Below are 17,980 nucleotides of genomic sequence, written 5' to 3' on the forward strand. Positions count from 1 at the left end.
ACATCAGAATAAAGAAAGTGTTTCCTAGTCAATGCAGGGTTTTTCCACAGGGAAAAAATGTATTTTAAAAGTCAGTCTATTTTCTTTTTTAACTTATTAATCCTGGCTGAGAGGCCAAAGTTGTTTCAGCAGCTACAGAGAGGGACAAGAAGTGTTATTATTCCACATTAATGTAGGGAATCTTGATCTATATACACAAGAAAATACTGCACCTGCAACATAATCATTGGGACTTGGCTTTTACAGTATTTACAGGTTGTCTCCCGATATTTACAGGTCTTCTCTACATGGTCTGGCAAGTCTTTTCTCAGTATTTTTTCTTTGCAATCAGCACGAGGACACGGGAGTTCTTCAAACTGACAATCAGTTCTCAAATGCATCTGAAAGATTTTAAAAAAAATGTCAATCCAACTAAGTTTTGTACATGTCTATCCTTTAAAGATATCCAACATTATATAATTTCAGAACCAAAGTAAGTGAAGTTATTCCGTGCATTGTATCACACAAGAGCAAACAAACAAATCCACTCAGGAATAATTTCTGACTGTACAGTCCCTTTATTTAGCAGATTTCACTGTATTATAGATGTACATGAGCTACTTCTACACTAAAAGCATCCTAACACAGTCCAAAATTCCACACAGGCTATTAAAAAACAAAAAGGTAAGCATTCTTTTTAAAGATATATTATTCCACATAAACACAGATGCTGCTTTAAGTGATTTAGGCACCTTAGCTTGCTCAAAGGAAGAACCTACACATATCCCTGCAAACTGCCATGTAGCCATACCTTACACCTGTTAAATTACTGGATTACTGCTCTGTCACGCCTTCACAGAAAAAAGCTACCAGTTACTCTGCCCAAGTGTGGAGAAGCCAAAGGTTTAATTTCACACATAAACAAACCACTACTTCCATGAGAGGATTAAGACTAGTAAATAAAAATAAAACCACACCAAAACAGAAATCATATTTCTCAGATTTGTAAAGTACACATTAAGATCCTTCACGATTTTAGTTCTCCCTCCAGTTCTCATTTACATTTCCAAGCCTCAAAGTCATGCAATCCCATAATTTTTTACAATTCCTCACAGCTCATCAAAAAACCAAGTTTCAAAACAGTTTAATTCTATCATGACATTTATAAATTAAATTCACCACTTAGTGTGAGCGAGTCAACAAACTGACTGGAGTTTTAATTTGCAAGGTTTTTCCCCTTATTCTTTAATTCAAAAGGAAGCTTACGACTCTTAGATTAACTTACCAGTAATTGACCCAAAGACAGTTGTTCCTTACAGCCCTTGTTTTCATTTCTGCAGTATATCTGAAGGGCAAGTAGTTCTCTCCTGCAACAATTATCTTTAAATACCTGAAAAATCAAAAATCGGTTTATTTTAGAAATTGAGAACCACTCAAGGATACACAAGTTCAAATAAAGTGAAGGCCATGCAATTCAACTACAGCAGTGTCATTTAATTCCAGCTTTATGTGCCAGAAATAAGATCCTGCCATTCAGTTTTTCTTGAATGTGCACAACAGTGAGGTTCCCCTGCTATGAAGCAGCCCAGTGAAACAGACTATTTGGACAGATACTCTACTACTCTTTCAGTTTTATTGTAAATGCAATAAAGGGAAAGGACTAAATTTGTTGCTATTTGCTTGCCAATAACAGGCCTGCATAAGGTAGAACTCTCTACATTGTTTGGGAAGCTGTTGTATTAGGCACAATTCCATAAAGCAAAAGGGACTCAAAGCCCAGTGGTTCAGAGGGCAAGGATTTCAGGGAAGGTGGCCCTAAAATGACTAGAGTGTTTAGCTGGAACACTTGCTTACACTTCATTAGTAACACATAATTACAGATGTTTTCTAAGGTCTTGGACTGGAGGAGGTTTATTATTTCACAGCTAAGCAGGCTTTAACTATCTCTCAATTTTAATGTTTCTAAGCACTTTCAGCATTTTTTGCCTACAATTAAACAAAGTTACAAATAAATATTTTGGGGTTTGGATTTTACACCTTTTATGGGTGACACCCCATAAAAGACACAATAATTACACTCCCAAGAAGCCCCATTGCTAAGGGCAGGAACTAGAGAGAGAGAGGGACTGAAGACCATTACTACTATTTAAAGTCCAAAACCAAAGAGATACAAACTTCTGGTTATTTTTCAACTGCTCTTATAGTCATTAAAAATACCATTAAGAATCAAGCCCAACCTATGACTGCTCTGACAAACAGAGTTCTGTGATACTTTTCACACTGCAGCACTACTGTAATTATAGAAAGGTTCTGCATGCTAACATTTAACCAAGAATGATGATCAGATTTGTCCACAGTGACTATGAATCTATCCCCAGTATCAGAGAATAAGGAAACACTGCAGTCATTCTCATCTGATCTCATCTGACACAGGTCACTGATTTCTGTTTACTTTTCGGATGTGTATAGGAAGCTTAATGAATCAACAAATCTAAGTAATCAATTGCCTATACTGCAATAATTTTTTCCAAAGCAATTCACAGGGTTAGTATGCACAGTTTCGCTGACTGAAGTTAAGAAGACAACTTTCAAAGTTTTTCAGTGATTTTGGACTTCAGCATTCTATGGGAAAAGTTTCCGGTCTGAAAAACAATGACTTGCACAGTTAGTCTAACAGGTATTTAGCATACACTAGCCTTGTCCTCCTGCTGTTATGGAGATATTTGAAGTTTCATAAAAAAATACATATTTATGTATATTGAGAGCTAAAAAGTCAGACTTAAAAGAACAAATAAAGCAGGCATCATGATTGTTGGTCTGAGCTCCTGGAGAGTCCGTCCGTGTCAAAACCGAATTACGATGAGTACTATTTAAAGAGCTATTCTGAGTTAAGACAAGGAGAGATTAATGTACCCACTAACCTCTTCTTGAAAATGGTTACTAATACAAGTATTCATATGGGCAAGAAAGGCTACTAACACAGAGAACTTACTAAGCACTTCAATATTGTAAAGCCCCATAAACCATGTCTAAGCCAAGAAAAATTTTCTCTACCCTTAACCTTTCAAAGGCAACAGAAAGTTTTGCTGTGAAAAAGAGAAGAGAATATCATTGAAATGACTTATTCATACAAAAAGAACCTGATTCTATTACCTTAACTGTAGCTCTACACTGTCCTAATTCCAGTGTGGTTCATTGAACACCACACTGTAAAAGAGATGAGTTCAAAGAGTAGACACTGATCTGGGGCCAAATCAGGAGCAGTGTTCATCTAGACCTGTCACATCTATGCATCTACAGGAGATGGAATATTTCTTATCATCCTCTTGGTTGATGGGAAGACAACTGCAATGTGTTGCTGCAGCTCCCAACTATGAATACGGTATGTGACACCTGTCTGGACCTTCTGGAATGAGCCTGACCTGTTGTTTTCTACCATGTGGTTAACAGGAATATGTAAAAATATATAACAAAATATAAAATACATAGTTTAGGTTTTATAACAAAGCTGTCTTCCTCAGGTAGTTTATCAGGCTTATGAAATAATTAATTACCACAAAGCAATAGCATCTTATATACGCCACACAATTCAACACTCTTGAATAAGAAACAGTTTCAACAATACCTTATCTTTTGCTATGCTTTCTTGACATGCTGTACATTTTGGGCTAGAAGAACTGAAAAGAAAACAGGAAAAATATTTTAGCTCGTCTGAATTTTTGTAGTACAAAAATTTCCATTTACGAGGCACTTAGTTATGATTATTCAATGTATTTTAAAATCATTAAAAGTGGACATAGTTCGTTATAATGACAAAACATGATGTTATTTCAATAAATTTGAATACTTGAGTTTTCAGTGGGCATTATCTGCCACTCCCAAAGAAATAAGAGCACCACAGTGTCTCCAGCCAACTGTGGAGTGGTTTTCTTCAAGGTGGTAAAATTCATGCCCTCTTTTTCAGCCTGCATCTGATCCACAACTGTCATCACTTCTCAGTCCGTGCAAACAGGCAAAATACTTTCTGTTCAATTATCCAGTCCTACAGCTGTTTCTGGCTCTGACCTGCCAGGTGTTGCCCCTAGAATCATAGAATGGATTGGGTTGGAGAAGAACCTGTAGATCATTTAGTTTCACTCCCTTGCCATGGGCAGGAACACCTTTCATTAGGCCAGGTTGCTACGTTTCATTATAGCTCCTTTTCCCCATGTAAAATGGGGATGGTCAGATTGATCTCCCATTAAAAGCACCGAGACGAAAAGCACTAGGTAAAAACTTGGTGAATTCTTTCATAAAGCAACTCATTGACAGGCTAACTAAGTTATGGCTGCTAGCAGCAGTGCAAATCAATGTAAAAGGCCGAAAAAGTTCAATTACGTTTTTATAATCAGTACGGTTATTTCAAATCATCTTGCTGGCTTCTGCTCCTTCAACTGACCATTCTGTGTCTCATCATATTTCTGAGCATCTTAACTACCTTGCAGCTTCAATATCTGTAATACTTTGCTCAAGTTAAGGGGAAACTAATCTACTTGAGGGCATATAGTGTTTAATACAATGTCATGCTTTCCTTGCTCTTACTGAATTCACTCAAGCATCCCACTTGCTTTTTCAAACTACTGTTGCATACTGAGCAGACATCTTTACTGCTTTATCCACACTAACTCCCAATTCCTTGTCCTCAAACAACCCTGGAACAGAAGCTGCTAGCATATAATCAGTGTGTTCGTGTGTGCAGCAGCCTATCAACAGTGAATAATAAAATTTTGCACCAAATACAGAAACATAAACCAATTTTGCTTTCAGTTTTATGGCATACTTTTTATTTCCCCCCCAAAAAGGAAACGTAAATTTTATTTTAATAAAGGATTTGTTTGCAACAAGCACTGAAATTATCATGAAATAACTCAATGGTCTTATGAACGTGTCCTTTTCAATAACAGACTGGTTGGAAAGTCAGGAAAGTAAAATTGCACATATTCTTGATGCACTGTAATAAACACATGTGCATGTCTCACAGCAGGGAAGGAAAATTGCCCAGATTATAGCCATGCCAGAATTGTTACTGCTTAGATTGTCAAGGATCTGCTCTGTCCACCTGTGCACATCCAAGCATGGCAGGCATTTGGGTTTTTTGCAGTCACTGTTATTAACCATGTAAGAGTCTTCCAAAAATACGTATTGAGAAAAAAAATAACTGCACTTCCTACACACAAATTACACCTCACCTAACACTGGGTATCAAAAGAAAAGTTGGTGGGATTTGGTGGGATTTTTTTTGTTGTTTGAGGGGGGGGGGGTTGGTGTTTGTGTGTGTGTGGTTTTTTGTGTTTTTGTTTGTTTGTGTTTTTGTTGTTGTTGTTGTTTTGTTTTGGTTGTTCTTGTTTTAAATTTGACATGCTGTAGCACAAAACCTGCAGGAGTGGATTGGTGAGCTATGGACCCTTGTATTTGCCCAGTACAGAGACTACTCTTTATCAAGAGACAGAATACTGTTAATATCTTTCATAGTCTTTCACCAGGCTGCATGGAGTCTTGACTTGAATGTCTAAGTATTAGATATCAGATTACATTATTTCCAAGTGACATATAAACCAATACCTAGTGTCACAAAAAGTAAACAGGAGACCACCAAAACTCCGAAAGTCAAATCTTCTCTCTGTTAGCAGTCCAGTATGCAACATCCATTGAGCCAACCTCTTCTGTACTTCTGCTTTCCCAGTACTAAATGAAAATATTCACTGCTTATTTACCCCAGGAGATTAAAGTTTGCAGAATGGCCTTCAAACATTACACCAGGTTTTGAAATCACACCGATGAATACATTCAGTAGCAATGCATCAAAGTTCAGAGGCAAAGAAATATACTTCTACTGATGCACAAATACTTCTTAAAAGCTAGATACTCGTTGAATGATTGCACTTCTACCTAGACTGGGAAAGACTGCACCTCTCAGCATTCATTTCTACATCATTCACTTTGCACTCTGGCCCAAGCATCTCAGTAATAGAGAAGCCAGGCTTTCTGACCTTCCTGCAATCCACAAAACAGACAAGTCCCAGGACAAACAGCTGGAAGGGTTATGAGGGAACTGCTCCACAAGCAGTTACATTTATCCAAGGGGTCCCACCACCCAACTCTAAGGCTGGGTCCACAGCCATGTTAGGTCTCATCACTAAGGAACCTCTGCAAGCTCACTTCTCCACAAAGACACAATTTACTACGTGTATTCAACACCAAACTAAACATGTTCGAAGTCTTGTGAAATAGCCACTCTGTTTAGCCTCCACAGAGAATGAAATTCTTACCAAACACATCCTACGCAGGATTAAACCCCTTTAACAACTGTTTAAACAATATTGATGGAAAGCTTAGTTGTCTTATCCTAAGCCAGGGCAGAGCATAAACGTTTGCACCAGGACATGGATAACAAATAATCAAGTGAGCAACATCGGGAGGCTGCTTTGAGCAGCCTGTGTTAGTTTAACATATTCCTAAAGCCACAACGGTGTTCACACTAATTTCAGTAGTTCACAACACTTAAAGGTATCAATATGTTCCATCACAACAAAAAACATACCTTAGCAAGGCATTCATGCAGGTTTCACAGAATCTGTGTCCGCATTCAGTCTGTTTAGGGTTGCATAAGATGAGGCGACATTTTTCACATTTATACTTATCTTCCACGGCATTTACAAATTTCTCTTTGTAGCCACCTTGCTCTGGAACATAAATCGACGCTGAAGGACTGCGGTCAGGATTGGCCCTTTGTTGTACCATTTCTACAGATAAAGGGGGTTCTGATTTCTTACTGGTGTCCATGCTCTAAGATAGTTTCTGTGAATGAAAAGCGAGAAAAACTGAGAAATGAAGACCTCCTTTGCCATTTAAATACAACAAATACAGCATCTGAGAGACTACATAAAACCAGAAAGCATTAAGAACATGTCCACACATGTGAGCATAATACATACATACAAACTGCCTAAGTATATTCAGCATAGCAAATGACACTCCACGTGTTTTCAAAGGCTCTAGAAGGTAAAGAATTAAAACCTGTTCCTGAAAGCAAAGTGTTCATTAATTATGGGAATCACTTTAGGAATAAATAAGGGATTTTCCCCCATCTTTTTCTCTCTCTGAAAAGTACTTCTTAAGACTGAAGTTTTATCATGAGAGGAAGCAGCAAGGGGTGTAGTGAAGGAGGTGCACTGGTACGGGACCACACATGATACTGCTCAAATGGTACTGTAAAAGCACACAGCCATCAGTGTCCTATACAGGCTCCACTGACAACTCTTCCTGTCTGTCCCATGCAATAACAGAGTGTAAGACACGCTGCTTTTAAGTCTGTTATAGAACAATACAACAGGCTTTTACTTATTAGACACGCTCCCACCTTTTCATTGCACATCCCCACATGGAGAGAACAGGTCATGAAAGTCTAACTGACAGCAGAGAAAAGCATACATACCATGGCCATTTGATTAATTTACCAGGACTAAGCACAACTGACAGGTAGCTGAGGAAATAATTAATCCAGTTGAAGAGTAAATTACAGTACTTATTATCTTGGACGATGTTTCATCTAGGTCAGCATGCAAAACATTAGCACAGCAACAGAGGAATAATACCCCAGATGAAGTTTTAAAATGTGTTTTCAATAATTTCCTAGCTGATCTTATAATCAAACAAGCGCAAGTGCTCTTAAATAAACCTCATCATATGGAGGAGAAAGCACAGTTGGAGGATACAACACCAATTTATGTATAAGAAATGCCTGGTTCTCTACAAGAGAAAGGCAAACTCTGCCTCCATGTTACCTGATACTTGAGATATAAACCTATTCCACTGCTCTACAGTTGCCTCAACTGCTACAGTTATAATTCAGCTTTAAGAAGCAGAATGAAGACATGAGTCACAGTTCGCTTTCCAATTACCAAAGTATATCCACCAATACTGCAAAGGGAGTCAAATGTCTCACATTCCAAATACACAAACCCTCTTACATACGGTTTTTCTGATCTCTTATCTTCCCCTGTTAAGCCCAAAACCATGCACTTCTAACAAAATGTATTTTCCTGCAGATCACTTCTGCACTGGTACAGAATGCAACTTTTGGTACAGAATTCTCCATGCACACCAAACAGACAAGGAAGTTTCTTTGATTTCTGGTGCTGTTATTTACAGGAAACAAAAGACAAAATCATTGTGACTCATTCCTGAGACCATTTCATGTTTTTACAACACCAGTTGAGCAAGGGTAGAGGCGTTGAGTGAAGAATTCTCACTTTATTGCCCCCAACCCAGGGAAAGCCTCTCTGTATGTCCATCAAACACAGAGAGAGCCCAAGAAAACCATCCTCATAACTCAGCACACAGATCCAATGACTGAGTCTTATTCAAAACCACCAAAACAATTCCCCAAACCCCCTCAAAAACAGGTTCTGTGTTAATTGAAAGGCCACTATAAATTCTGATCCATAATTTGAATTTATTCAGAATGTTATTCTGTTCCTTGTCTGCTCTTCAAAGACCACAGAGACTTATGTCTTGACAGAACAATACCTGAAAGAACTGAAACATCAGTGCTGAACTGCAAGTACGTCACACTTCTCATTAATGAGGAAATTCAGCTTATTTCAGACCAGGGAAATAAGCAAAGCCTGAGCTAGTTTCAGCAGCAAGCATAAAAAAAGCCAACAAATAATGATGACACTGAAGAGGCAACTCAAGATTGTAACCAGCACACAAGCAATGAGATTGATGTTGAGAACACAAGGCAGAGACATGGAGGTTAAGAGAAGTACCATGAATGAGAAAGGAAAGCAGCTAACAGTCCAGTTTTAGAGACCGCCCAAGGCATGACCGATGCTGCTGAACATCCACGGCTGGACATGAGGGAACACAGTCATGAGCTTTGAACCTCTGCTGAAGTTCTAAGAGAAAAGGAGATTAGAAAGGGAGGGGGAAAAAAGTACAACTCCATAAACATCCAGACTGGTGACAGTGAAACAGAGCGGACTTCCCATGGACTTTGCTTCTTGTGCACGACTGTGGGAAAAGCTTCGTTTGGCACTTGCCGTTTAGGAATCTCTAAAGGTTTCAGTTCCCCAGTTTATAATTTGTAGACAGATACTAATGCCCCTTTCCCCCCTGCAACTCCATCTTTTTTTAATCATATTCAAGGCCTCCACCATTCTGTCAACTCTTGAAGTCAAAAGCCAACTTCAAACATGTTGACTGGTAAGAACAGCACATTTTACTTTCCTTAAAATGACAGAATAAAACAAGACATGGCCTGCTTCTGACCCACAAAAAAATACAGAAAAAGAGGTACTAAAAGAGATGCTGACAGGAGAACTGGCAAGTCAAGAGAGCACAAAGTTCCTCAAAGGAACTCCTAAGTCACACAACTACTGAATGTCTGCTTCCCCATTAAGTTTCTTCCAAACATAAAGAAGCTAAAGACCATTAGAGATGTGAAGTCTTCCAAAAGCATGACTTCTTCAAGGAAATGGAATAATTAGTCACAAGGAGGCAGGCACGGGTGACAGGAGAATATGCAACAGAGAAAGAGTACTGAATGCCAAATGAGCAGCAGGTGAGAGTTTCACAGACATACGAAACTGCTCGGGGCTGGACTGTCAGCTGTCAAGAGAGATTTCATACCAAAATAAACTGCACAGGGCTCCACAGGACTCCGCTTTTGGAATTGACATATTGGATATCTTGTCACAGAGAACAGCCAGAAAGCACACTGACAAATAAAATGCACTATGCAATATGCCTAACAGTCAGATTTGTCTGCCTTGGGTTTTATATTTATTTTATGAATAATTCTGTCAGATCAGAAAAGCTGAACAAGTGCAGCACCAGAGTAGCCAGCCTGGTGAAGAATGCTCTTCCACAATACCCTGAATGCCAAGATTTTCCTATGCAGCAAAACTAGGAAGCCATTCATTAAGTACTTTCATAAAATACAACAGAGAACTGGGCTTAAAAAAACATCACAGCCTTATTACAATGAAGCAGCTGCATTTCACAAGGGGGTGGGGAGAAGTGACAAACTGCACACAGGGATTTGTATGCACAGAGCTGTGCCCTCATGCATATGAGTTACGCGCTCTTACATCTGTATGCGGGATCAGTGGTAAACACAAGCGTAGACAGTACAAACATTTCAGCTGCCACCCTTCGGCAAACAGCTTTCTGTTATGGTTTCCATACCACTACAGGGTATCATCTGCAATGGCTTCTTTTCCTTTTCAGGAACCTTTAACAGCAGGGCTCAGATTATACCCCCATAATCATGTTTTAAACTGCCAACAAGAAGCAATTTTGAAGTCACACCTCAGTAAGACACTGTGCACTTACGGCAGTGAAGATAACAAACTTCCAGGGAGCAGGGAGAGAAGCCTGGCTAGAACACTCAAGATAGGCCAGTTCTGGTAGGGGCCTCTGATTCCTAAAGGCATGGCAAGCTGCCATCAAGCTTGTCTCCAAGTTCTTGTTCAGCAAGCTAAATCTTAATGCCTAATTAATCACTAGATATTTCTTATGCTCCAGTTTCTTATCCCTGGGAAAAGTCATTGCAGTGGAAGAATGTGACTTTTACATTTCTTTTTAAACTGCTAAGTCTTGGACAATCACTCTTCAGGACAGATAAGCACATCAAAAGAGGCACAGCCACCAAAGGCTGGTTCTGTCTACTGTTGATTACATTCTTTCAGCCCCCCTCTCCTGCAGCCAGCATATGCCAGTACCCTCCTGCAGAGTAACAGAAATGGATTGTTCTGGCCATCAGATGTGTGACACTGCTTGCTCTAGTCTGGTCTCACTGAGCTCCAGTTTGGTCACTACTCTTGCTCAGTACAAGTGGTATTCAAGGAACTGAGGCTGGACCTCAGTTAATATTTCAGGCTGTGTATACTGCAATAAAGGTTAGAACAACTTGCTGGTGCTTAACTCATACTAACATTAGTACAGAGGGTTAGAAACTGGAAGCAAAAGTCAGTTTACCGACCAAGATATTCCAGGAATTAGAAAGCATGGGGGTTCCCAAACAAAAGTGCATTTTGCTCTTTCCTTGTTTAAGCAAGGATGTTGTTCTTACTGTGGATGGGGCAAACATCCCAGAAATCTGCATGAGTATTCTGTATTACCTCCTATATTTACGATTTGCTCTTTGAGAATAAAACCAATTTGTGACCTAGAAATGCAATTAAGTTTCCATAAAAATTCAAAATAAATTTGCATCTTAAAGAAAACAGAAAAAAATTACCTCTTATATAATCGAAAACACCCCCAAAAACTTGATTGCAACAGGCACCATGGGATCTGGCACCTAGCAAGACAGTTTCAGTATATTGACAATAATAAGCTTCTGCCAAAGTTTTAAAATTCAAAAAGGGCAAAAAGCTATTAGAAATAGATGTTTTCATTACAGTACCTTAGAAGAGGATAATGGATGATACAATTTAATTTGGTTATTACTGTAGGACAGCAAAGCTTTTTGATCAAATTACAATTTGCACTGAAAACAGAAGTTCCTCAAACAGAACAGCACTGCATGCACAATATCTAAATTAAGCTCCGAAAGAAAAACCTGAAGTGGGACAGGGAGCTTGAAGATCACAGCAGAAAAGTGACCAATGAGATGATTTAACCTTTCCTCTTCAAAATATTTAGTATCTAAAAAGTGTAAAACAACACAAACTTCAGCACCTCATCCTAACTAGGTCATTTTTTGGTAGCCTGGAGTGTGTTTTTTTCGGTCTAGCTTTTAATGAATAAGGGCTTGTGATTGCACCTGTGTCTCCTCCCAGCCTCTCAAAAACTCTTGGGAACCAACTGGAGAGAGAGGTTTCATGAAAATGCACAGCTATGTGTGGAACAGAAAGAGAAACTTAATGCAGTGCCCCAGTGAGCAAGAGGCTACAAAAGTGCACCTCCTCTGTGGGGTCAATCAGTCAGTCAGCCAGTACAAAGTTAGATCCAAATGAGCCAACAACACCTGCTCCCTCCTGTCCCAGCAAACTTCATGGTCTTAGTCTCCTCCTATATCATAATGGCAGGGCTGGGCTGAATGTTTTGGGATGGTTTTGCTTTTTTGTTTTGGTTTTAATTTTGGTTGGTTGGTTGGTTGGTTTGGGGGTTTTGCTGGTTTGTTGGTTTTTTTTTTGAGGAGGGGGCAGTAGGAGTAAAAAAAAAAAAGAAAAGGGATGTTGAGCCCAGATTAGTAGGAAACCAGATTTCATGAGTTTCACTGCTCTTCAAAGAATTTTCTTCTGTACTCTACAGGATATCCTCAGAGAGCCAGATAACCAGGTACTTGCAGTGGTATTTTCAGCTCTTCAGTCTTTCCAGCTCACATGCTTTCCATCATCAGGAATTATTGCTTCAAGTTAGCCCACAGAAATCTTTATCTTAAAATTAAATTATTAAAACAATCTGAACTTTTCCTTTGTCTTATATTTCAGCATTTTATAGCTTCTAATAAATTCCTAGCACATACTTACTGAAAAGAACGTCCATCTTTCTTTCACTGTCTTTTAGACAAGTCTTCTGACTTGGTTCTGCTTCTGAGTGCAATTATAATATGCAACATATACTGTCACACCTTGATGACTTGTTAAAACAACAATGCAAGCTGAAAGCAGTATATTGGTGACAACATATCATCAACTTACCCAGTGCACACACCTCATGGCAGGGAGGCTGCCATGGGAATCTCGACTCCAGAGCTCTCAAGCATAAAGGTCTTAACTGCAGAAGGCCATTCTCACAACACCCCCACACCTCAGCCTGGCCTTCTGGGGCAAAACCTCCACCCTTGGGTTTTGACAGGGGCACTGAACAACTGATAAATAAAATGCAAATGGCTCGAATCACTCCACAAAAACACTTAGGCTGTCACAGAGGCAGCACTGGACTGGCAGGTTTGAAAGCAGACAGTCATCCATCAAATTTGTTTTGTGTGAGGTCAGAAGTCCTGGCACTTTCACTCCTCTTGTTTGTACGGGAAGAACTACTGATTTATTTATTTTTACCTCCATGCATTTTTCATGCTTTAAGTTCAATTCACTATTTCTGTAGAGCATATATAGGACCAACTAACCAGAGGTTTAGGTATTCCCAGCATATGCTTTAAGAGAATATTCTGAGGGAGTAGGGAAGGACAGGGAAGGGTTGCTAGTCACCAACACTAATAAAACTTTACACAGTAAAAAATATGAGACCACTCCTCATCTTCTTTCATATATATAAATTCAAATACTAAGTAATTCCTGTACAGAAATAAAAGTAGCATTGATATTTAAAGTTTATTTTTCCTTGTGTTAAAATAAATTGGGTATTTTGACTACTTTAAACGTTGCCCCATGACTTCCTAAGACCTTGAGATCATTCACACAATAGAACAGATGAAGATCAACAGGAAAAAAAAAATCAGTGCCTGGATATAAGCAGATAGGACAAACATTTGAAAACACACAGAAGACACACGCTTAGTATTCTCCACACAAGAAGCATCTGCCCTTTGCAAGCTCTCCACAGCCACTTATCAGTGCAGTATCCCAGCTGCTGAGGTTGGAAGGTAGGTCCAGAGGTCATCTAGCCCAACCTCCTGTTCAGAGTAAGGCCAGCTTCAAAGTCAGGTCAGATTGTTCACAGCTGAGCTTTCAAACCCTAATAGGGTGAGGATACAGCAACCTCTCCAAGCAACCTCTCCCAGCACTTAACTCTGTGAGGAGTTTTACTGTAGCAATTATGGTGTGATATTCTCAGGTAGGAAAAAGGGCTGTTCTGACACATGAACTGCTACGTTCTCAAGCAACTAAACCAGATTCCACCACAATCTCCAAGAGCTCTAAGACTGTAGAAGTTACCGAACTAAGTGCAAAACTGTTTTCGGCTTGGAAGGTATGCGCTATTCCTCCTTTTCCTATCTGACCTAGAAAACTGGAAGTGTAATCAAAAGATGCTATCTTGATACTCTTGCAAAGGAAGAACCGTGCATGTCACTCGAATCGCAAGCATTGCGTAATTCCCATGCTCTAGTTTGCAAGATGACTGAAGAGATGAAAAGGAATGGTAAGCTACGGCTCATGTTGTTTTATTAATTTAACTTACCACTTTCCTTGGCTCTGTTTCTTTCAATAACGAGTCTACACTTTCATGAGAAGCGTCTTAAAGGATTAAACAAAACAGCATGCCAGTATACAAGGGGACTCAATTTAGCAAGCCTGCTGGACTATGCTTTCATGAAAACAGTTCTAACATATGCTCCCTCCTGCTCAGTGTGACAAATTTCTAGATTCTAAATAGAGGATAGATGGGGAAAGTAATTAAATCAACATTAGGAGATGAGAATAAAAATATTTATAAATAACAACATAGTATTAATGTAATTCAGAGTGCCCAAGAGCCCAGGGACTTACACTCTTAGTAATTATCTAATATTATGTTGTAGAGTTAACATTTAGTCTAACACATACTGCACAGGATGGGAGAAAGAAAACCCCACAACTTTAAAAGGAAATAATTTTTATCTATAAAAAAAAGACAGCAGAAAAGTCAGTGCAATTAAGGGAAGATGGGTTTTATGTGACACTATGTTCAGCTATTATTTTTTTGAAAGTTAACAGCATTCCTTTGAATCATGACAAATTGGTTGGACAAACAGCTTTAAGATTCAGCCTGAGGCAGTATGAAAAACAAAGTGTTTGTATTTTGACTTATGCTTGCTATCTACAGCTCTCAGTAATTACTTTGTAACCTCAGTGGGCTACCAAAATACAGTATAAAGTCATTTGAAGTGCAAGAAATCAAAAGCATCTTTTAGAAATCAAAAGACATCTTAAGCTTTGAAAGCCTGGGTCACAAGACAACAAGTAAGAGAAATGCTGTCCAAGCTCACTGCGAGTATTCTTCTGCATTTTGAATTCCAATTCCGCTTCTCTTTTCTCTCCTGCACCCACAGACAAGGCTATTGCATTTCACCTATGAAGGTAAGCCCCAGCTGGGATCTGTATTTCTATGCAAGGCTTTTAGTAGAAGCAGATAATGAATATGAAAGATCAAAAGATGATCAGATGATCACAGAAAAAAGTGTACTTTAATCTCTTCCTCTGCTGATCAGGGGAAGTCCATGATGGAGATACATATGACAGTCCTTTGTGGAGGAAGTGGATAAACACTATGAGTTGGGTTTTTTTAAACTTGTGGCTCTGTTTACAAAAGAAAAGTTCTATCTACCACAGAAGAAAAATATCTAGATAGAATATTCTGGGAAACACCATGAAAATCATATTTGAAATTAAAGGTAGAATCCTCTTACAAGATGGGTTTATATGTCCTTTGAAGAGAAAAATAGGAAAGAAACAGCTTATATTTGCATTCTGAATACTCTGTTTTTATGGAAAGCTATTTCCCTCAGTCCAGATTTCCTCCACTTCTTGTTTTACAGCAAGCCTGGTGCTTCCTTTGCTTTTATTGCATGGCATAGAACTCCCTGGTTCACATGTTACAAGTGGCAATGACAAATCACAGACACTCAAAAGAGAAGTCACTCACTATGTTTCCCACTTCTGACTTCTATGACTGGGCAACAGTAACTTTGAACCAGTCATGACAAATCCTAACAAGGATCAACAAGGGTTAAGGCTGATGGCACATCCAAGTCGTTCTGGCTCAAGCATACAGTCCTAGAAAAAGATGTGTCACCCTCTAGTGATCCAGTCCAGTCCCCTTTTCCTCCCAAGGTTTGCCTTCAAGAAAAATCAGCTGCATGATTATCAGAAACAAGTCGCTTATAAATTATAGCAACTTCAGACCCCAAAGTCTCTTTATTTCTGAAACTACCAAGTAGGAATCAAGAAATCCTTGCTATCTTTTAAAGTTATTTTCAACCTTTTTGGTTTTGGTTTTGTTTTTTTTTTTTTAAACCAAGACCTATCGATCGATGTTATTCTTTTCCACTTTATCAAAGAGATCTTCAGCTTCAAATCTAACAAAATTTCAGAAGTCTATCAGAATAGCAACACATTCTTCAAATCAGAGTCTATCTATCTACTCTGCTGTCTGCCAAGTGCCTGAAGAATACTTTCTGCATTGCCAGTTCCTGACAGAGCGCATCTGTGCTGTCTCTTAATGAATCCAGCCTTGAAATCTCAGCAGAGGTACTACCTGTCTTAAAATTTTTTACCTCATCTTCTAAAATTATTAGATGAAAGTATGTGAAGGCAAAGGTGTCAGAGACGAGCAAACAAAAAGAAAAAAACCCAAAGCACTTCACAAGAGGCTTATTAAGAATAATTACAGCTAAACTGCCTTCTCAAGAATCCCCACAAAATATTACTTAATTAATTTTAAAATGCAGCTCATCTTTAACAAAAATAATCCTCCCAGGAAATTCTGAACACAGGAGAGTTCAGAGGAAGCTGGTAAATGAAACAGAATGCAACTTGAAATATGGCTCTGAACTTTTTGAATTCAACACTGAAACCAAGAACTGTAGAACTAAAAATGACCATACCAGAAAACTGAGAGCACAGCATCTCACTTCCACATGAAATTCTTTCCACTCTAACCAAAGTATGTTTTCTAAGCCTACATCCAAAGCTCAAAAAAATCTATCTATCCTGTCTTCTAAGGAAATTAACTCACCCACATAAAACATTTTCTGCTCTCCCATTTTATCCCAGTGACTACAGCACATTATGAACACAGGTAAGAAAGAAATACTTTTTCACACTGCCCTAAATACTAATCAAACTCTAGAAATTAACAACAGCAAGTGACATCACCAGAATATTTAACACTGAACTGCCTGGAAGACACTCATTCATGCACAACCTCTCACTAATCTTAAGTGAATTTTTCCACCACTCTACATGATGTCTTTACCTTCGTCTGAAGCCATTACTTCTTATTCAGGAAGGAAAAGGAAAAAAGAGATTAAGAGTAACTCTTGTCATTTGCCTACATTTTATTATTTATCAGAATGTGAGGGAAGATAAAAACATTGTCCACTTAACTCAGAAATGACAGCAAGCTTAACTTCAGTGATTTCAGTGTCTGCACTTTATACTTCACTGTTTATATCCTATTTCTACGACCAATGTCTGGAACCTGCTTGCAATTTCCTAGTTTCTCTCCCAGTTTCTTTTAGTTTCTCTTTTCTTTGTGATTACTTTCCCAGATAACAAACTACTTTATTATTTTGTCTTGCCAACCTTAAATCTTGTATTTGATGCCTGCAGGTTTATATCAACTGCTGATCTGGAGGTTTCAGATCAATTGATACCACTGACATCCTGAGAACAAGCCATCTCTACAGCACTGGCTCAGACTGGATACTATTAAGGTTTAAAAAAACCCCAGGTCCTTTTGAAGGTTTCTCTTGCACTGGCTTAAGAGAATTAACAAAAATCGATGACAATGTTATCCTTCTACAATATACTTAATGTGAAGATTTTAAGAGTAACTTGTACACTTTTCTGACTGAATTTCACATCACCACCTAAAAACCAGTGCTGTTTGACTGCTACACAGCCAAAAAAGTTAACAGAAGTGATAGCAACCTTTCCAAGAAACTTCTGGTATAACTGTTACAGCATTGTTGCTGCTTCAGAGACATGTTAAAACTGGTGCTTTCCACACCATCCACAAGGCTTAAAGAGACTTATGTCTTCAGATTTGGAATATGAAGTTGACACTTTTAGCTGAAAATTCTTTTTGCATGCTTAACGCCTGAGGGCTTCTCTAGTTAATATTAATGAAATCATGTTCACCTCTACCAAATAAATACTGAATACAGCAATTTTGTTTAATGTATTAATGGCAATCTAACATTTAAACATGCATTTTTATTTTTGAAAATTCAAACCTGAAAGCCTCCAGGTGTTACACTAGAAACTAAATGAGAATACTGAGAGATTCCTTGGAGAATTTACGCTCATAAAGACTATCAGACTATCTGTTTGCATTATAAACATTC

The 17,980-nt window shown here is 38.5% G+C and overlaps 1 protein-coding gene across 15 annotated transcripts in view; it reads right to left on the bottom strand.

Annotated features, from left to right (window-relative positions):
* The window catches only part of TRAF3 (TNF receptor associated factor 3), a 70,202-nt gene that overhangs the window by 27,957 nt on the left and 24,265 nt on the right, over positions 1 to 17,980 (bottom strand). For 14 of the 15 annotated variants that reach the window (XR_007631446.1, XM_050335431.1, XM_050335438.1 and 11 more), the window contains 4 exons: positions 6,560 to 6,816; positions 3,605 to 3,656; positions 1,265 to 1,369; positions 213 to 380 (listed from right to left, as the gene is read on the bottom strand). Coding sequence is in view for 14 of the 15 variants with exons in the window: in XM_050335431.1 (XP_050191388.1) it covers positions 213 to 380; positions 1,265 to 1,369; positions 3,605 to 3,656; positions 6,560 to 6,801 (567 nt within the window). In the remaining variant the exon portion in view is untranslated. Of the gene's footprint in view, positions 1 to 212; positions 381 to 1,264; positions 1,370 to 3,604; positions 3,657 to 6,559; positions 6,817 to 8,789; positions 8,919 to 17,980 lie in introns of all 15 variants that reach the window. The other variant, XM_050335435.1, reaches the window with a different exon arrangement.

This window comes from Myiozetetes cayanensis, unplaced genomic scaffold (genome assembly GCF_022539395.1).
Source record: "Myiozetetes cayanensis isolate MyiCay16 unplaced genomic scaffold, myiCay2020 scf6-25, whole genome shotgun sequence".
NCBI classification, from domain to species: domain Eukaryota; kingdom Metazoa; phylum Chordata; class Aves; order Passeriformes; family Tyrannidae; genus Myiozetetes; species Myiozetetes cayanensis.